Source organism: Prionailurus bengalensis, chromosome A2, assembly GCF_016509475.1.
Source record: "Prionailurus bengalensis isolate Pbe53 chromosome A2, Fcat_Pben_1.1_paternal_pri, whole genome shotgun sequence".
In the NCBI taxonomy this organism is placed as follows: domain Eukaryota; kingdom Metazoa; phylum Chordata; class Mammalia; order Carnivora; family Felidae; genus Prionailurus; species Prionailurus bengalensis.
In genome coordinates, this window is record NC_057348.1 from 21,932,281 (window position 1) to 21,952,964 (window position 20,684).

A 20,684-nucleotide genomic window follows, 5' to 3' on the forward strand; every position below is an offset into this window, starting at 1 on the left:
TGACACTTGCCACCACCTGACATCACATGCCTATTTTCTGCCTGTCTATCCTACTGCAACACAAGCTCCGGGCAGACAGGGACTTTGAGCCTTTTCACTGTCATATCCTCAGGCCTGAACAGCTCCTGGCACACAATGCACAAATGAATAAATGATGTATCCTGGCCCTGAGCCTCTAAGGATGTGACCTCTCTGAGCCTCGGTAAACATGGAGATAGTAACAGAACCTCATGGAATGAGGTAGTGTATGTGTAAAGAGCTGGGCACAGTGCACAGAAAAATGGCAGTTGTTCGATATTTGCACTTAACATATCAGAGATGAAGTTAACATCTTCCTCATTTTGAGGATGGAACCACTAAGGCTCACAGAAGGGAAGTGCCTTGCCCAAGGTCACAGAGTCTACCAACAGAAGAGCTAGGACAAAAGCAAATGCTATGAGAAAATCAGGGCACCTGGGTGGCTCAGCCGGTTAAACATCCGACTTCAGCTCAGGTCATAATTTTGTGGTTTGTGGGTTTGAGCCCCGTATCAGGCTCTGCGCCGACAGCTCAAAGCCTGGAGCCTGCTTCGGATCCTGTGTCTCCCTCTCTCTCTGCTCCTCCCTGACTCACGCTCTGTCTCTCTCTCAATAATAAATAAATGTTAAAAAAAAAAAAATTTAAATACTAAGAGAAACTGCTAAACAGATAAAATGTGGTATATCCCCGCACAATGGAATATTCAGCAACAAAAATAACTAAGTGCTGCAGCCACATGCTACAATATGCAGGATCTTCCAGACGTTATGCTAAGTGAAAAAAACCAGACCCTAAAGATCTCATTATGTATGATTCCACGGATATGAAATGCCCAGAAGAATTAAATTTACAGAAACTAGATTAGTGGCCGCCTGGGAGCTGGGAGTGAGTGCAATGAGCAAGAGGGGCCTTTTAGGAATGATGAAGTGTCCTAAAACTTATGATCAATCACGGTTAATTTACTAAGTTTACTAAAAGCCACGGGCTGTACACTTAAAATGTTATGATTTGCATATAATACCCAATAGAGCTGTTGCAGATTGTTTTTAAGTTTATTTATTTATTTTGAGAGAGACAGTGAACAGGGGAGGGGCAGAGAGGCGGTGGGGGTGGAGGGAGAGAGAGTACCAAGCAGGCTCCTCACTGTCAGCGCAGAGCCTGCTGTGGGGCTCGAACTCACCAACTGTGAGACCGTGACCAGAATGAAAGTTGGACACTTAACCAACTGAGCCACCCAGGTGCCCCCAGATTTGTTTTTCAAAGGAGGAAAAGGGGTGGGGAGCCCCCAGTGGAGGAAGTTCTCGAATGTCCGCGTTTCCCTGTCCCGTCGTACAGCCCTCAGAGATCCATTCAGGCCACAAGTGCAACTTCTGAACAAGAAGCCCAAACCGTGCAGGCCCAGCCAGCCGGGCCCACCTGCCGCTGGAGTCATTCACCTAGACCCCCACAAACAGCCTGAGCAGACTCTGCCTCACTGGTCAGTGCAAGAGCACAGAGACCTCCGGGCAGGCCCCCACCCTCAGGGTGCTCCAGGCATCTGGGGCGAACAGCTGTGGACGTTCCAGATGCTGTGACCCAGGCTCTAGTGACCACAGAGCTGCCTAAGGAAGTTAAAGCCCAGGGACCAGGGCTGTGACAGGGGCCACAATGCGTTCAGAGCTGACGGGAAACCATGGAACATCTCAGTCAGACCTTAAGCTGGTTCTTGGTTTCAAGAAACACTGACCACCAGCACTGCTGAGTTCCAAGGTCACTCAGGCGAAGAACTGAGTCACTCTAGGCTGGCGTTTTCACACTGAGTTGGGAAATGCTGCTGCTGGGGAAATCTCAACGGGCTGTGTGTGCTCTTGCCTCAATCAGCATCAGGATAGGGTGGAAAGCAGCCCCCAAGGAAAAGGAGGCCCAGGCAGCAGCTTTCTGCCCAGAGAGACAGGGCATACACGGGGCCAGAGACTCAAAGGGGCCTAGGCCATGAAGGGGCCCTCTGAGCACTCAGCCAAAGCATCCTCGAATGCCAAAGCTGGGTATGTCCTTCCTGCCACTTCAAAGTTACAGGGACCACCAGAAAGTGGAGCTCATAACAGCAGATGGCAGGACCCCACAGCTTGCTCAAAACCACCTAAGGACTTCTCCTTTCAAGATGGGGAAACTTCCCTGGGATGGGAAGGGCCTTTCTTTCTTTTTTTCTTTTTTTTGCATTTTTATTTATTTTTGAGAGACAGAGAGAGACGGAGCACAAGTGGCAGAGGGGCAGAGAGAGACTGAAACACAGAATCTGAAGAAGGCTCCAGGCTCTGAGCTGGACACAGAGCCAGGCACAGAGCCGGACGTGGGGCTCGAACTCACAAACTGGGAGATCATGACCTGGGCTGAAGTCGGAGGCTGCAGATGCTCAGAACAGGGCCTGGGTTAGGTTCCTGTCGTCTTCTGCTCACCAGCCAGGTCTGGCCAGACATTATATTCCTAGGTATCCCTCCCAACACTGTGGGTCAGAACCCAAGGGACTCGCTACAGGCACAAATCATGCCCCCTCTCCCCCCACCCCACACTTCAGGCCTAATTCTAAAGGTGTCCTCCAACAGCACTCAGCACTATTTGGATAATGCCACAGCCCAGAGCCCCGGTCAATGAGAGCTACAAAATCTTCATCACCAGCCTCAGCAGCCAGGCCACTTCTGACAAGGCCACCGGGTTTCACTTTTTTAAAGCCTAGATGAGCTGGCTCCCTGCCATAGTTCCCTCAGCATGTACAGGGATAGGACCCCGGAGAAGCCTGGCCATTGTTGAAGCTGCCTCCACAAAGAGCCCTCTGTGAGGCTCTGTCCCTCAGCGCCTCTGACACAGAGGCCAGTGTCCTTACTCCCTGGGGCCTGGGGAGCTGACATGGGGTCAGCGATGGCAGACGAATGGGAAAGCTCCTGAGAATCCAGAACCCTCCTGAACACAGAACGTGTGAGCGCAGCCCCTGTGGGGGGCCATGAAAAGACCTGGCCGAAGCACTGTTTCTCCCCCAGGGCGTAAGCTCCCCAGAAAAGGGGTGTCCCGAAGGGATGGTCACTTTGGCTGTGGCTGCTGCCCAGACTGGGCCAGGGCCTCACTCCCTGTGGGGAGTGGGTAGGGCCTCAAGGTGAACATCCAGAGTCCTCTGTTGCCATCTTTTGTGCACACACAGAGCTCAGCACACACCCTCGAACACCCCTCGTGACAGGGGTTGTGTAGCAGTGTTACTTCCTTCTGAAAAAGAAGTGTTCTCTAAGTCTCTCCTGCGTCTTTACACACTCACAAACAACACAGGAATCATGTCTTCTATGCTCTTTTTTTCCTTTTGGCAAATGGACACTTTTTGAGCTCAGTGAGTTCCTCCAAAAGGCATTACAATGTAAACTTGAGTGTCTCTCAGGGCCACACATTGTATCTTCTTCCTGCAGGTTTTTAACCACATAACAGAGACCCAGGAGAGCCACTGATCCCACCCCCAACAGCTGTAATGTTATCTTATTTCTCTCAAAATGCTTTCAGACTGAGTGACATCTGCCATCACTGCACCTGGTCTTCCCTTTTCCAACTTCCCCCTGGGAGGCCCCTTCCATTATAATGTTACTTCATTTCTCCAAGTGCCTTCAGACTGACTTGACTGATACCTGCCATTACTGCACCTGGCCTTCTCCTTTCCCCAACTTCCATTCTCCAGCCTGGCACTGCCTGCCAGCCCCATGAGTCTTCCTATCAACCCTAGCCCCTCACTGGGAGCACAGAATAGCTAGCCACCAATGAGCAGCTTGGGCAGCTCACTTAACACCCTAGCCTCAGTTTCCTCATCTGTAAAGCGTGCAGGTAACAGCATCTATCTCATACGGTTATTCTCAAAACGCATGAGACAACGTTAGCAATAAAGGATGCTTTGTGTCATGCCAGGGATACCCATTTGGGGGCAGGACCCTGCAACTGTCTGCAGGTCATATCTAGCCTCGCAAGATGCTCAGATATGTCACACCACTTAGTCGGGTAACTGCTGTCTCTGCAGCTAGATCCCCAAGAGCCTGGCTAGACAGGTCCTAGCACACAGTAGGGATCAATAAGGCCCTGCAGGGTGAATGACCCACTGAAATGGTCAAGGGAAGGAGATCTCGTAGTACCCAGCAAGCAACACAAGGTGTGCAGACCTACTGTGTGTCAGGCAGGGGAGGGGCACTGCAAGGTGTCTGGCAGGGGAGAGGCACTGCGAGTAAGGCAAGGGACGTCAATCAGAATGGGCAAGTCTGACATAAACCCGATAGAAATAACAGCTCTAAAGCATGCATGGGGCGGGGGGGGGGGGGGGGGGGGGGGTGGGGGGTGGGCAGGAGAAGCTGCCCGCCAGGGGAGGTCTAATCCCTTCTGAGAACTGGAGGTCTTGAAGGCATAAAAGGTGAATGAGTACCCATCCTGAAAGTCAGAAGAAAGTCAGAAGAGATTTACTTATTAATGTACCCTGTATGACACTGGCCAGAAGCCAGAATTTTGGGGTTGTTCTAAACACACAGCTTGATTGGAGAGATTCCTGGAAAATCACCCCTACCCAACCCTCAAGATCACTTCATCAATCCAGCACAGGGCAGTCTCTGCAGCCTCATGCCAGGCCCCAAGGGAGGTGCTGGAATCCCTGAAACCACCCAGTTTCAGTGGGAGCTACCACTGTTCCCATTTTACAGAGCGAAAAAGCCTGTGGAGTAACTAACTCACTGGCCCACCCTCTCAACGGACCTCACCGACTGCCTCCAGCAGCACAGCGCCCTGTCATTATGTCCCTGCTACCTTCGGAGGCGGCTCCCTGGGATCAGCAGCAGCCTTTCAGCACCTTCTCAGCCAGAAAGGCTGGCGGGAAAGGATGTTGGGGGATGGGCCTCCCGCCCCTGCCCCTGGCGGCTGGCCATGCCCTGGGACCTTGTCCTCTATCCTCGGTTCTCTCAGCCTTCCAAATCCCCGCTCCCATTCCTCCTGCCTCCGGCCTGCAGGTCACGTCTTAGACCTCCCCTGCACGCCGCGTGCCAGGGTTCTGCATCCACACGGCCACTTCCTCCCCACTCTGCATCTCAGCAGACCCCTGCTCCAGAATCAGACCCAAAAGCAAGGGTGGCAGGAACGTGAAGAGGCAAAGAGGAGAGGTTGTGAGGCGGAGAGAGGGCCCGGCCCCACTCAACCTGCAAAATGAAGGGTTAAAACAGACGCTCTCGCGTAGGGCAGCTTGCATTTCAATTGCAGCCCTCGCCGTGTGTCACCTTGAGCAACTGACTCAAACTCGGAGCCTCGGTTTCCCCATCCGCAAGGTGGAACGTTGGCGGTGGCGCCCACAGAGGGCCGCGCGTGCAGAGCGCATGGCACAGGGCCGGGCTCTCGGCCACAGTGCAACAATAGTGGCCCTCTCGGCTCCGGATTCCCAAGCGCAGTCCGCGCGCCGCGGAGCAGCAAGGGAGCCGGCTCCCGGCGAAGGGCAGGGCGGGCCCGAGACGCAGCGGGAGCCGCGGCCCACCGGATGGAAGCCGGCCAGAGAGCGCGCGCCGCGGCGGGAGGCGCCTCCGGCCCGGGCCCTGCGAGGCGCGCGCCTCTGCTACCTGACCGCGACCCGGCCGCCTCCCTCGAGGAGGCTTAGTGCAGAGCGACACGGAGCTGGCGGGCCCACAGTTACCGCGGCCTTCGGAACGCCGCCCTCGCCCGCCACGCGTCTGGCACTCACCCCGAGCCGGCCGCCGTGGTGGCCTGGATGGAGCTTATGCGCAGACGGTTGGCCGTGTCCTTCAGGGCCTGCAACTTCTGCTGATCAGGTTTATGGTAGCCCTCCATGGCGTGGCCGGGCGGGCAAGCGGATGGGGAGGACGAGGACGCGGTCGCGGAGAAGCACGGGTTGCACTACCGCTCCGGCGATGACTGGCAGGGCCTAGGCCCCGCGCCGCTAGGGGCGAGTTAAGACTCCCCGGACCCGCCCACGAGGGCGGGGCGCCGGCATCACCCCAGGCCTCTGCGCCGCGGAGCCCTCCTCGTCCCGCCCCCGCCCCGCCCCCTGGCCGCAAGAGCGACCAGTAGCCTAGCCTTCCCGCGCCGTTCCGGGAAACCCAGGACCACGTCGTCCTGGGCGCCTAGGGACCCAGCCCCACTCTATCCACCTGCCTAACCTCCCCCTCCCCCTGTTCGGACCCAGACATTTGCTGGGCAGCTTGGGGCTGCCAGGCTCCTGAAACAGAACTGCCCTGCCGGAATTAATTATACAGACAAGTAATAATAACTCCAGCCAGGTTCTAGGCTTAGCTCAGTTTGCCTGACTCACATCTTCACTGCAGAATGTTCTGTCTCCTTCCTCCGCACAGCTCTGGGTGGAATTGAGAGGGGAGGTTTCATTGGTAACCCATTTTACAGATGAGCAAATTGAGACCAGCCAAGGTCACATGGCTTGTGGGTGCAGAGGTCTTCCCTAGCAGAATGGCTCCATCTACAAGCCCCAGTTCCAAGAGAGTAAGCCCCAGGGCTTTGGGGGCCTATAAGATGGGGATTATGAAAATGAGAATTAGCAGTAGTAGTAATGATAATACCAGCTGACGTTAACTGAGAAATTACAAGTGGCAGGCCTTTCACAAATTATTAGGGCCTAAGGGCTGCAAGATCAAAGGGAGGTATCACCAGGGTATATCATGGTCAGAGGCCTGGCAGGGTCTGAATAAAGAGGACACGACTTTTGGGGTGCCTGGGTGTCTGAGTCAGTTAAGCATCTGACTTTGGCTTAGGTCATTGTCTCGAGGTTCATGAGTTGGAGCCCCGGGTCAGGCTCTGTGCTGACAGCTTAGAGCCTAGAACCTGCTTTGGATTCTCTGTCTCTGTCTTCCTCTGCCCCTCCCCCCACTTGAACTATGTTTCAAAATATATCAATAAACATTAACAATTTTTTTAAAAAGAGGACATGGCTTTGAAACCATCTGAGAGCTCTGTGTCTTCCAACTCTATTTCCTTTAGAGCAGTGGTTTCCTATTCCAAACCTCAATTTCCCCATCTGCCCGGTGGGACTAATCCTTGCCACTCTGCACCCACCCTGGTCTCTGATGATGGCAGGAGACTCAACCAGACTCTGGAGACCCAGTAGTGATGGAGCCCCCCTCCCCACCATGGGGCTCTAGGGTCCCCTGGGGGCAGCTTCTCATCTTGGGTCCAGGTGAATGAGATCTGTTTCATCCTGGCTTCAATCGTATTTCAGGGGCTCCTGGCTTTCTTTCCCCAGGGTCCACTTCGGGACCAGAATCCTGAGTTGACTGGAGGTGTTTGTCCAAGTGGGTACTCCTGTCCCCAGGTCCTGAGTCATTATTCAGCCACATGCACCTCATAAATCACATGGCAATCGGGAGGGAGACCTTGGGTCCTGCTGGTCACGGCTTTATGTCTGGTGTCAAGCTGCCATTTTGCTCCTCTACTCCCTTCCCATCACCCCCATCCTCTTTCAGCCTCCTGGTTATGCTCCCTGGGGCTGCTAGAGAGAACTTCTGCTGCCTCCCAGCTAAGCTCCCCTTGCTCTCCCTCCACCCGTAGAACACATTTCCTTGTGGTGTGCATGCTCTGCTACTCCCACCTCTCTCCCTTGTCCTCTGATGGTGCCCCCACACCCACACCATTCCAGCCACACTACCCTTTTTGCTTTCCTTAAAAAACACTAAGCCCACTCCACCTAGAAGTTTTTGCATGTGTTATTCCCCAAGTCAGTAATGCCATTCCTGAACCCTTCGCGTGGCCTGGATCCAGAGCAGCCCTCCTTCCCATCTGTGGTGTCCCCTGCCACCTCCTGGAGAGCTTTATCCCAGGGTCTACGACTGTGTCTCATACACAGTAGGTGCTCAGTAAATGCCTTGGGAATGAAAGTATAACGTTGCATGATTTGTCCAAGGTCACACAGCCAGCAACTGCTAGAGCTGCACCCAGGGACAGAGTGTCCCTGAGAGACATCAGGGCAGGGAATCTGGCTTTTTAGGAGTTGGGACACAAAGGGACACTGCTGGAGGATAGGAGGTGGCACAGCTGTCCTGCTGCCAGCATCAGGTGTCAGCAAAAGGCCACAGCGACCTGAAAGCAGAGTCATGCACAGGAGGCTGAGCCATCCCCAGGACCCACACAGCACTTGGGGAGAAGGGCACACTTAGGGCAACCTGGGCAAGTCCCCGTGTAAGTTTCCACAGCCGGCTCCCCATGGGACCTCCAGGATCACTGGAAGGGGCTTGAGAGGGAAACTGGGGTGCTGAGGGGTAACATACAGCCTAGCACTGTTATTGGGGGTAGCTTTTGGTCGCCACAACAGTGCTGATGGATTGTAATGGCTACCTGGAGCTGAATGTTGAGCACAGAATTCTGAGCTACATTTCAGAAGGAAATGCCAGGACCCATCAGCAATGCTGAGCAGAGGCGACTGGTATGGGAGACAGGGAGTGGGAGGCATGCTTCTCCCACTTCTGCTGGGTACTGCAGGGAGCCGGGCTGGGCGCGAGCAGGAGCAGAGATGGCTGGAACCATGGGACTGCCACATGCTCACACACACACACACACACACACACACACATTCACACACACACATACACTCACTCATGCCATTTCCCTCTCTTGCCTGCCCTGGAGAGTGCAGGCGGCATCACCACAGCACCTTCGTGGCCCCCTGTAAAGCCTGTGTGCTTTAACTAAGGCACAGGGCAGAGCCAAGGCCCGGCTTCTTCTGCTGCTTGGCCCATGGCGTCCAGCCAGCCCTTCCAGCACAAAGGCTCCCACAATGCCCATGCCCTTAGACAGCAAGCTCCATACCTGGCAGATGATCCTGAGGGAAACCCTGGCTGCAAACAGGTCTGGGCAGCAGAGGACAGGGACTGGCAGAGGCCTGAGTGGTCATTTTACCAGATCAGCATGAAGACCAAACCTCAGAAATGGGTTTACTCATTTACTCAGAGTTTATTGACTTGGGGACCACAATCAGGAGGGCCTGTGGGGGAAATGCAGGTCCTTAATGGCCCCTACGACCAGACTTGGCAGTCCTCTCAGTGGCTACATCATTAGAATTGCCTGAAGCAGTTACTCAGCATGCGGCTCCCTGGGCACCACATCTAACCTTCTGAATCAAGAGTCTCTGAGGTGGGGCCTGTGCTTCTAAGAAGATTCTCAGGCAATTCTGTTTGGGGGTTCTAAGAGCTCTGCAGAGAAAAACGTCGAGAAGACCATTAGGACTTGGGTTCTGGAGCTGAACAGACCTGGGGTCAATGCTTTGCTGGGTGCCCTCTAGGGCTGAATATGCTACAGCCGGTTAGGCATTGAAATTTCAGCATCTGGTGGGAAGATGTCGTGATATGTTGGTAACAGGGTGAAAGCAAGGTGTAGAACAGCAGGTAGAGTGTGATTCTACTTCTGTCAAAGATAAAAAAAAAAAACACAAAACGGGGTGCCTGGGTAGCTCAGTAGGTTGAACATCTGACTTCGGCTCAGGTCATGCTGTCTCAGAGCCCGTTTCGGATCCTCTGTTCCCCCTCTGCCCCTCCCCTGCTCACACTCTTTCTCTCAAAACCAAATAAACATTAAAAAAGTAAAAAAAAAAAAAAGAAAAAAGCTAAAAGCATGTGTGTGCATGCTGCCCCTGTATGTGCGTGTTTGTAAGTTTGTGTGGACGAGGAGAGCCGGCAGAGATAGGCAGGTGGACTCTCAGATTTCTCTTTTGTTGGAATTTAGTGCCAGTGAACACGGATGACTTTTCTAGTCCAAAAAAAGCAAAACAAAATTCTATCTTGAAAAAATGTTGTTGAGGTCAGGGGATGCCTTTTTATGAAGACACTTTTTCTCATAATTTTCCATGATTATGTAAAGCTGCCCCTGTGTTTCATAAGCCAGGCTGCGGCCCTGGCTGTTTTGGGGTTGGGAGCACACCCCCAGGCGGTGGGTGCTCGTCCTCCCGTCCTTGCTTTGCTATCCACGTGAAGCTTGGGGCAGAGCTGCCCTGATGTGCTCCTGCACATCCACTGAGTAGGCACTGATGAGGCGTGAACAGTCCCAAGCAGCTGCATTCCTGAGTGACAGTGCTGGGCATCGCTTTGGCAGCTCTAGGCCCGTGTGTATGCTCCTGCGGCACGCCTGGGCTGGGCACTGGCATTGGGCTTGCATCGGAGCCAGCATCCGAGTCCGGGGCCTCCAGACACTTTCCTGGACTCCTATCCAGGGCTGCGGCCTGCAGGGGACTGGAATAATTCCTATGTGAGTGTGTGTCTAGCCTCATGGCCACCTAGATCGGGTAGAGGGCCCACTGCAGGCATTCTCTATAGGCTTGTACATTGATTAATTAAGTTTTCATAAACCCATCTTTCCTCTCAATGCCCCAAATTTCATTCTGGAGGCATGTTTGGGAAAATGCCTTTTTTGATAATGTTGCCCCCAGGAAGGTGAGATCACATAAGGTTCAACTCATGAAAACTCTGTTGTTGTTTTTTTTTAGTTGACTTTTGTTTTTGCTTTTGTTTTTATTTTTAAAAACAGGTTTTTGGGTGCCTGGGTGACTCAGTCGGTTAAGAGTCTGACTTCCACTCAGGTCATGATCTTGCGGTTCATGAGTTCAAGCCCCACGTCAGGCTCTGTGCTGACAGCTCAAAGCCTGGAGCCTGCTTCAGATTCTGTGTCTCCCTCTCTCTCTGCCCCTCCCCTGCTCATGCTCTGTCTGTCTGTCTGTCTCTCTCTCAAAAATAAATAAACACTAAAAAATTTTTTTAAATAAATAAAAATAAAAGTAAAACATGCTTTGGGCAAAAACCTAGAAGGTATAGGGGCATATGGTTGGCTCAGTTGGTACAGTATGTGACTCTCAGTCTTAAAGTTGTGAGTTCAAGCCCCATCTTGGGCATGGAGTCTACTTAAAATAAATACATAAAATAAATTGATTAATTAGTTTAAAAAAACACCTAGAAGGTACAGAAAAATTTTAAAGTAAAATAAAATCATGCATAATTCCATCCAAAGAAGGTTAAAAGTCGTTTGTTCATTTGATGAATATTGATTCATTAGGATTGTTATAAAGAAAATAAAGCAGGGTCAAAGGTCAAGGTCTTGGAGAAGGGCTGGAGAGGGGCAGCAGGACACATCTGGACCCCAGGTATCAGGTGCGGCTGAAAACTAGAGTCATTGCTCAATATGTGTTTGCTATTACGGGTTCTTTTTAAAAATTATTATTTTTAACACATTGTCAGGATCATATACAATTTGCCATTTTTCTCCTACATTTTCTCATCAGCATTCTAAAATTTTTCCAAGACTTCATTTTTACTAGCTGTGTATCGTCCTGTCATAGAGTGATGTTCTCATTTACTAGCCGCCCCTTAGTGGTGGATATTTGGAGTGTGTCCATTTTTCGCCATTCTATATTACCCTGCAGTGAACATTTTGGTGCCTATAACCTTTGTCCTCCTGGCAGGTTATCTCCAGAACCCAGAGTTCTAAATAGGAAAGTACTGGGTCAGAGGGTGGCAACCCTTCTAGAGCTCTTGATACATATTTGGCAAAGTACTCTCTAGAAAGTGGTTCTGTGACTTAGTCACCTTTGTCTCTCACTGGAGATGTCCCAGCATGCACTCAGGGTAGAAAGTGGAAGAGGGAATCTGAAACCTGCATGGCCTTGGGTGGATCCCTGCCCTTCTGAACGGGACCTCAATTTCTTCATATCTAGGAAATGGGTTCATGCTTGCAACACAGAGGCTGAGTTTCCCCTTTGTGCCAGGCCCGGAGTGCTGGCTCAGAGCCTTGCTGGGCTACTCTCTGCCTGCAGGAAGCCAGTTCAAGTGAGTTTAGCAGGGCTGCAAGGCTGCTGTCTTTTTCACAGGCTTGGGAGCTATTCTTGGCAGTGTTATGCTGGCAGTAAGAGGGGTTGGACCCCAGTGGCCAGCACGCCAAAGGAAGATCAATGAGAAGAGAGAATCCTCTTTGATTGAATAGAATTTTGTACATGGCTTTCTCCTGGACATCTGCAGACCCTGGGGCCCTAGGCACATGGGGAGGAGGAGCGGACGGGAAAGGGAACCTGGAGACAGGAGATGACGCACCAGCTCCTTGACTTCCTGGGACCCAGACACACGTGGCTCCTTCCTTTCTCATGTAATGCTTCTTTTTAAAAACTATGGCTTCACTGAGATATAATTAACACATCACAAAATCCACCCTTTTAACGTGTACAATTCTGTGATTTTTGGAATTGTGCAATCATAGAATTCTAGAGTTGTACAATCGTTACCATGATCCAATTTTAGGACATTTTCGTCACCCCAAAAAGAAACTCACACCTATTACTGGTTGCTCCTTATTTACCTCTCCCTGCCAGGCCAGGGCTACCTCAAAGCTACTTTCTGTATCCATGAATTTGCCTATTCTAGACGTATCAGATAAATGGAATCCTACAATACATGTTTTGGGGGACGGACTCCTTTCACTTCATATGTTCAGGGCTCATCCATGTTGTATGTAGCACGAATCAGTGCATTATTCCTTTTTTTTTAAATTGAGGAATCATTTTCCATTGTATGGACAGACCACATTTTGTTCATGCATTTATGGGTTGATGGACGTTGGGTTGCGTCCATTTTTTTGCTGTTATGAATAATGCTGCTTTAAATGGTGATGTAAAACTGTGTGGATAGATATTTTCTTTTTTTAAGTTTACTTATTTATTTTTTGGAGAGAGAGAGAAAGAGAGAGGGGAGGGGCAGAGAGAGAGGGAGGGAGACAGAGAATCCCAAGCAGGCTCCACGCTGCCAGGGCAGAGCCCAATGCTGGACTTGAACTCACAAACCTGTGAGATCATGGCCTGACCTGAAACCAAGAGTCAGATGCTTAACCTATTGAGCCACCCAGGCACCCTTGGACATAGCTTTTCAATTCTCTTGGGCATACACCTAGGCATGGATTATACAGCAATTCTGTGCTTACTTGTGTTACACAAGTAAACTTGAAGAACTAATTGGCTTTATTTGACAAATCACAAATTGGGCAGCATCCCACCTAGCAAGCAGAAAGGAACAGAAAAGGCTTTTACAGGCAGAAAGGGGAAGAGACAGGAAGTCATAAACAAAACAAAGGCTTATTTTAGGCAAGGTCATCCTTCTTGGTGGAAGAGAGTTAAGGGGTCTTTTACACACATCACCTCACTAATGCTTGTCAGGAGTTTCCAGACTGATCTGGTTTAAAATTCCACTCCTGATGGGGTGCTTGGGTGGCTCAGTCGGTTAGGCATCAGACTTCAGCTCAGGTCATGACCTTGCGGTCCGTGAGTTCAAGATCCGTGTCGGGCTCTGTGCTGACAGCTCAGAGCCTGGAGCCTGTTTCAGATTCTGTGTCTCCCTTTCTCTCTGACCCTCCCCTGTTCATGCTCTGTCTCTCTCTGTCTCAAAAATAAATAAATGTTAAAAAATAAATAAATAAATAAAATTCCACTCCTGAGAGATGCTGAATCTGCAATTAAGTTAGGTTTGCTTTTGTGGGCGTTAGCACAAATGACTCCTTTTTGGGTCTATTGTGTCTTTTTTATCTTTTTTTTTTTTTTAAATAAGTGTTTATTAAGTTTTGAGAGAGAGAGCATGAGTGGGGGAGGGACAGAGAGGAGCGGTGCAGAGAATCCAATGTGGGGCTTAAACTCACAAACTCCCATGAGATCATGACCTGAGCTGAAGTTGGATGCTCAACTCACTGAGCCATCCAGGCACCCCTATTGTGTCTTTTTAAATTTTATTTTATTATTATTTTTTTAATGTTTATTTATTTTTGACAGAGAGAGAGAGCATGAGCGGGGGGGAGAGGCAGAGAGAGAGGGAGGCACAGAATCCGAAGCAGGTTCCAGGCACCGAGCTGTCAGCACAGAGCCTGACGCGGGGCTCGAACTCACAGACTGCGAGATCATGACCTGATCTGAAGTCGGACGCTCAACCAACTGAGCCACCCAGGTGCCCCATATTGTGTCTTTTTTTAAACAACTGTTTGAAGAACCACCAAACGGTTTTCCAAAATGGTTACATAATTTTTACAATTTTACCAGCGGTGGATGAGGGTTCCAATTTCCTCATAGCTTTGTCAACGTTTGTTATCATAGGTCTTTTTTATTTTATTAAAAAAAATTGTTTTTAATGTTTACTAATTTTTGAGAGAGTTCGAGCAGAGGAGGGGCAGAGAGAGGGGGAGACACAGAATCTGAAGCAGGCTGCAGGCTCCAGGCTCTGAGCTGTCAACACAGGGCCTGACGCAGGGCTCAAACCTATGAACTGTGAGATCATGACCTGAGCGGGGAAGTTGGATACCCAACTGACTGAGCCATCCAGGTGCCCCACCCCAGGTCTTTTTTATTTTAACCATCTTGTAGGTGCAAAATGGTATCTCATGGTAGTCATTCATTGCTTTAAAAAAACCCACATTATATAAGTAACACATGTTCCTTGTAGAAAATTAGGAAATTTAACAAAAATACTGTGATGGTCCATTTTTAGGTGTCATTTTGGCTAGGCTATAGTCTCCCAGTTGTTCAAACAATAACTAGATATTGCTAGAAAAGTATTTTTAGGTGTGATTGAAGTCTGTGATCAATTGACTTTCAGTAAAGGAGACTGTTCTAGATGTAACCTGGGTCAATCTGATTCATTCAGTTGAAAGGCTAAAGAAAAAAAGTGGGGCACCTGGCTGGCTTAGTTGGTAGAGCATGAGACTCTTGATCTCGGGTTTGTGAGTTCAAGCACCATGCTGGGTGTAGAGATTACTCAAAAACAAAATATTAAGGGGAACCTGGGTACTCAATCGGTTGAGTGTCCAACTCTTGATTTCAGCTCAGGTCATGACCTAACGGTTTCGTGAGTTCGAGCTCCCCATCGGGCTCTGCGCTGACAGAGCAGAGCCTGCTTAGGATTCTCTCTCCCTCTCTCTCTGCCCCTCCCCCATGTGCCCTGTCTTTGTCTCTCTCCAAATAATAAATAAACCTTAAAAAAAGAAAAAAGAGAAAATCTTATTAAAAAAAAGCTACTGTACTTGAAGCAGCAGTGCCTAAAAGCCCAGCTGCCCTTCCTTAGGCCTGCCCTGCATGTCTACGATTTGCCTGGCCAGTGCCCACGATGGATAAGTCAATCCCTTTCAACAAATCTCTTAATATAGACCTCCTTTGAGTTCTGTTTCTCTGAACCTCGACTGATACACACACAGAAGGATCCCTTAATCCCCCCAAATCACACCATCCAGAGATCATCACGGTCAATTTCCTTCCAGTCTTCCCCACCCCCCCACCCCCTTTTTCTACCCAGGTTGCAGGGCATCTGGCAGTCTCAGTCAGTAGAACATTTGACCATTGATTTTGGGGTCATGACGTCAGGCCCCATGTTGGGCATAGAAATTACTGAATAAAAAGAATTTCTTTTTTAATTAAATAAGAGGGTGTCTGGGTGGCTCAGTCAGTTAAGCATCTGACTCTTGATCTCAGCTCAGGTCTTGATCTCAGTATTATGAGTTCAAGCCCTGCATTAGGATCTGCACTAGGCGTGGAGCCTGCTTGGAAAAAATAAAAATAAAAAAATTAAAATTAAAATGAAGAGGCGCTTGGGTGGCTCAGTCGGTTGAGCATCCAACTTCGGCTCAGGTCATGATCTCATGGTTCATGAGTTTGAGCCCTGCGTCAGGCTCAGTCCTGACAGCTCAGAGCCTGGAACCTGCTTCAGATTCTGTGTCTCCCTCTCTCTCTGCCTCTCCCCCACTCATGCTCTGTCTCTCAAAAATAATAAACATTAAAACATTTTTTAAAAATTAAAATTTAAATTTAAAAAGGTCTCAAACCCTTTACACGTGTTGCTTTTGCTTTTGTCACTGTGCATCTTAAGTCTTTCCCCACAGAGTCTGCATGCTTTTCTCCCCCAGGATTGTCGCCGGCTCGGAGGAAGTCAGCTGTTGTCCCCTTTGGGTGGATGCTTGCATTGCTCCTGGGTTCGCGCTATAACAGGAATACTTGTGCTCTTGCTCTAGCCAGCACTGTGCTTCTGGGAGAAGGCTTTTTTTTTCTGGCTGCTCCTGCAGACCAGACCCTGTGTCTCCTTGGCCAATCCCAGGACTAACCCGGGGGGTTGACCCTTGGAGTCGCCCCGGAAGGCCTGGGGCTGTAGAGACCTGGCACTGATGGAAGGCAAGCACCAGTGTGGAGCCCAGCCAAGCCCCACCAGGACTGCGTTCCTTGTGCACAAAGGAAAGGTGCCTCGTCATTGTAGTGTGAACAGTGCAGCCTGGGTGCCTCCCTGGGTGGGGAGCAGGGAGCTGCCTCAACAGTCTCCGTCAGCTCCTTCCCAGGGGCGCCGTGCCAGGCCCAGCTAGGGCAGCACTGTTGACACTCAGGGCACGTTTAGGGCAGCTGGGCCCTGCCTTGCGTGGTCTGCAGGACTGAGTGGGGAGAACCTCAGTTTCATCCTTCTCTCCGCTAGCTCCTGAGTAAGCTAGGCTGGTGGAGGTGGCTAGACTGTTCCCGTGGATATTAAAGATGAATGTGTTTGTTTAAGTGTGGAGAGATTAAGTGGATTTTGTCCCGGGTAGGGGGGTTGTTGAGGAATAGCTGAAGTGAATGGTTGCTTAGGGCAGGACTAAAGCTCTCCGGAGAAAGGCACGGAGAGGGATTGTTTCCTGTTTTGAGCCACAGTTCCTCCTGGGAAATGTGAAGCCGTTAGCGGGGCCTCCCTCAGAGGGCGGAGTGGGAGGATTAGTGAGGAGATAAAGTCCCAAGCCCTCCAAACACAAGGTCTTCTACTATCTCTCCCCACAATTAGCAACGGCACCCAGGCACCCAGTCTGCTGTCCTGTTCTGGTGACTTAGGTGAGGCCTCCGGAAAGCATCTGCTCCGTGCTCCTGTGCAAAACAGAAGCACAGCTGCAGCCAGTCACCCAGTCAGGACAGAGAAGAGCTGCTGCCATCACTGGCCTGTGATTCATTCACCATTCATTCCATGTCTGACTCCATGTCTACTCATTCATTCCACGTACCGAGGCCTGTGTGCCGGTGCTGTGCTAGATGCTCGGGGAAGGAAGGTGATCCTGTCTCTGTACTTGGCTCTGAGGATGTCACAGGTTAGCAGGGGCCATGTGTGCATCTGTCTTGTGATCTGTACAAAGAATTGCCTGCTGAGGCTGCAGATCAAGGAAGGCTCCAAGGAAGACGTGACCATGGACAGCATGTTTTGAAATAATATTCCCTGCAAAAAAAAAAAAAAAAAAAAAAAATCATACCTGTGCCAAGCTGGTATGGGTGAGGGCAATTGAGACAATTGTTAAGAAACAAAGTTCAACTAAGTAAATTTGGAGATCTAACGTTTTTATTTATTTTTGGGACAGAGAGAGACAGAACATGAACAGGGGAGGGGCAGAGAGAGAGGGAGACACAGAATCGGAAACAGGCTCCAGGCTCCGAGCCATCAGCCCAGAGCCTGACGCAGGGCTCAAACTCACGGACCGCGAGATCGTGACCTGGCTGAAGTCGGCCGCTTAACCAACTGCGCCACCCAGGCGCCCCTAAATTTGGAGATCTAATTGGCTTTATTCAAGGAGTCAGGAATCAGACAGCGTCCTATCTAGCAAGTAGAAAGGAGCTCAGAAGAGCTGTACAAAGTGGAAGGCTTTTGCAGGCAGAAGGGGGCAGGGACAAGGAAGTCACAAACAAAAGAAAGGATTATTTCAGGAAAGGTACTTTCCTTTGCGGGAACCGGAAGGCCAGAGGTCTATCATGAAGGTGACCTCAGTAGTGCTGGTCAGGAAATTCCAGGCTGCTTTAAAATTCCACTCCCAGAAAAGGCTGAATTGAGCAATTAGGTTAGGTACTAAGTTTTGTTTTGCTGACGTGACGCTTAGTACAAATTACTCCATTTGGGGCCTTTTTTTTTTTTTTTTTTAAATAACTCCCCCATTTTGATCAGAATCTCAGCCTGAGGGAGATGCGATCCACACTTACGGCATCAGAGCCAGCCACTCTTAGCTACTGCTCTGCCAATTCTTACAGCTTTTCCTGACCCTCTGGGAGACATTCGCAGGTCAGGCAGGGTTTGTTTGTTTTTGCTGAATCTTTGTAGTATTCATAGGCCACAATTCAGGCTCACAATTTTTTAGTCGGTTATTTTGTTTATTCCTTTCTTGACGTTCCAGTTTTAGGGAGGTCATTGCCTTGGTGGTTAGCAGCTGTAAATGTGCATTTAAAGCTTTGGCAAGAATACAATGTGTCAGGGAGATAACTGTGACTATTATAAATAGATAAGTCCCAACGTCTAGAGTGTACTTAGGAGCCGAGACTCAAAGCAATTGAAGTAACGTAAGTCAACCCCCCTTGAAGGGTCACTTTTTTTGTTTTTAATGCTTATTTCTTTATTTTGTGAGGGTGGGAGAGAGAGAGAGAGCATGCGTGTGTACACACACACACACACACACACACACGAGCACACGCACGTGGGGGAGGGGGCAGGGAGAGTGGGAGGCAGAGAATCCCAAGCAGGCTCCGTGCTGCCAGAGCCCAATGTGGGGCTGAGATCATGACCTGAGCTGAAATCAAGGGTAGGATGCTTGACCAACGAAGCCACCCAGGCTCCTTCCAGGAGTCACCTTTTTAAACTGAGTGGCTTGTTGGGGCGCCTGGGTGGTGCAGTCGGTTAAGCGTCCGACTTCAGCCAGGTCACGATCTCGCGGTCCGTGAGTTCAAGCCCCACGTCGGGCTCTGGGCTGATGGCTCAGAGCCTGGAGCCTGTTTCCAATTCTGTGTCTCCCTCTCTCTCTGCCCCTCCCCCGTTCATGCTCTGTCTCTCTCTGTCCCAAAAATAAATAAACGTTGAAAAAAAAAAAATTTAAACTGAGTGGCTTGCTAAGTGATCCTATGTAATTGAGTTTCAACTTCCCCAAAAGTATTAATCCACATGCCACAGGTGGTGTCGGCCCCAGCGTGGACACCTCCTTGCTCAACTAAAAGATAATCAAGGGCTATCATGTAATCAAGAACAACTTTGGCCAGACAGTCTAAGCATTTTTGTTGGCCAGCTATTGTTTTAGCAGCAGATTCTGCAGTATTTTCAAGAATGAAGGAGAGGTTCCTGGGGCTCCTGGGTGGCTCAGTAGGTTGGGTGCCTGACTTTGGCTCAGGTCATGATCTCATGGGAATAAATAAACAAACAAACAAAAAAGGAGATGTTCCTGATTACAGCCTCATTTACATTTACTCCTAAGTAGGGAAGCAGGGCCCCTGCCAAAGGAAGCGGAAGCTGAATCAAGAATGCCTCCTGGTAATTCCATTTGACTTTCTGGGTCAGGACTGGAAAGGTAACTGCCATGGAGACGTGTGTAATTTTAAGGGTTGGTAGACAACACAGGCAGTTTTGATTACCCTTCCTTGTGTCTTTTTTTTTTTTTTTCATATTTATTTATTTTTGAGAGAGAGAGAGAGAGAGAGAGAGAGAGAGAGAGAGAGAGAGAACGAGCGGGGGAGGGGTAGAGAGAGCTGGAGATCCAGAATTCAAAGCAGACTCCAGGCTCTGAGCTGTCAGCACAGACCCTGACACGGGGCTCAAACCCACCAGCCATGAAATCATGATCTGAGCAGAAGTCCCACGCTCAACCTACTGAGCCACCCAGGCGCTCCCCTTGTGTCCTTATTTTGCGTAGAGCTTGGACACAATGCTCCCCAAGTTTGGGGCTGTTAACCAGACATAGGGAAACAGACCAGGGGGTCTCTAGCATCACGGACAGATCAGAGTTTTTGATGACAAATCCAGCAGTCTGAAAGGTTACCTGCCCTTAGCAACAACCTGGAAAGATATAGGTCTGTATAGGACCAGGTGTCTGGTGGGGCCTCCTTCGGCTGTAAGAAGTGTACCCGGGTGAGGGGCACCTGGCTGGCTCAATTGGTGGTGTGCAACTCTTGATCTCGAGGTTGTGAGTTCCAGCCCCATGTTGTGTGTAGAGATTACTTAAAAAAACAAAACAAAACAAAAAAAACCTTAAAAAAAAAATGGAAGTGTACCAAGACTCAAGTCCCTGAAGTTTGGCAGCCATCTGGGTGGTGAGGAGGACCTGATGTAATTCCTTCTAAGGAGATCTAAGGGCAGTCTTTGTTTTTAGTGATTCCAAATTGGAAGGATGGGAGAAAATTGGAAATATTAGGTTGCTGAGTTGGAACCAGATAGAGGAAACTAGAAGAATTCAGGACTCCGTCCAATTACAGGCATGTCCTAACAACTGTAATCATGCTCTTCAGTTCTCGTGTTATTAACTCTTGTTCTCCTTGGATCCAGGTTGTCTACCCCTTCTGGAAATTCTTACCAGTTCAGTTTTATGATCTTCAAGTTACCAGGAACCTGTTACCTAGAGCATGCTTCATGAGTCTCCCAGAAGATGGGGCACTTTTACAGGCACAAGCATCAGAGTAAAATACCAGCTCTTTGCAAATGACAAAGACTTAGAAATGTCCATTGTTAAAGATCTGATGAGAATTCATTATCATGGAGTTGAAAAGGAAATTTGGTCATTTCTGTGAAACACAATATTTTTAAATAACTGAAATTATGATAACATTAATGCCAGTACATATCAGACTTTAGGAATTGCATACAATTTTTGGAACACTGACAACATACACCTACACAAATATGACATTTGACCAGTTAGGAAAC

The 20,684-nt window shown here is 49.6% G+C and overlaps 1 protein-coding gene and 1 long non-coding RNA gene across 2 annotated transcripts in view; both read right to left on the minus strand.

Moving 5' to 3' along the window:
• TKT (transketolase) overlaps positions 1–5,977 on the minus strand; it is a 45,027-nt gene extending 39,050 nt beyond the window's left edge. The window contains exon 1 of the mRNA XM_043587638.1: positions 5,732–5,977. Coding sequence (XP_043443573.1) covers positions 5,732–5,838 — 107 coding nt within the window. The 5' untranslated portion in view covers positions 5,839–5,977. The remainder of the gene's footprint in view (positions 1–5,731) is intronic.
• Positions 5,978–8,940: 2,963 nt separating this feature from the next.
• On the minus strand, positions 8,941–17,239 carry LOC122487329. The gene is made up of 2 exons (XR_006298354.1): positions 17,026–17,239; positions 8,941–9,203 (listed from the first exon to the last, which is right to left on the minus strand). It is a non-coding gene; the product is annotated as an uncharacterized LOC122487329 (long non-coding RNA).
• Positions 17,240–20,684: the final 3,445 nt, after the last annotated feature.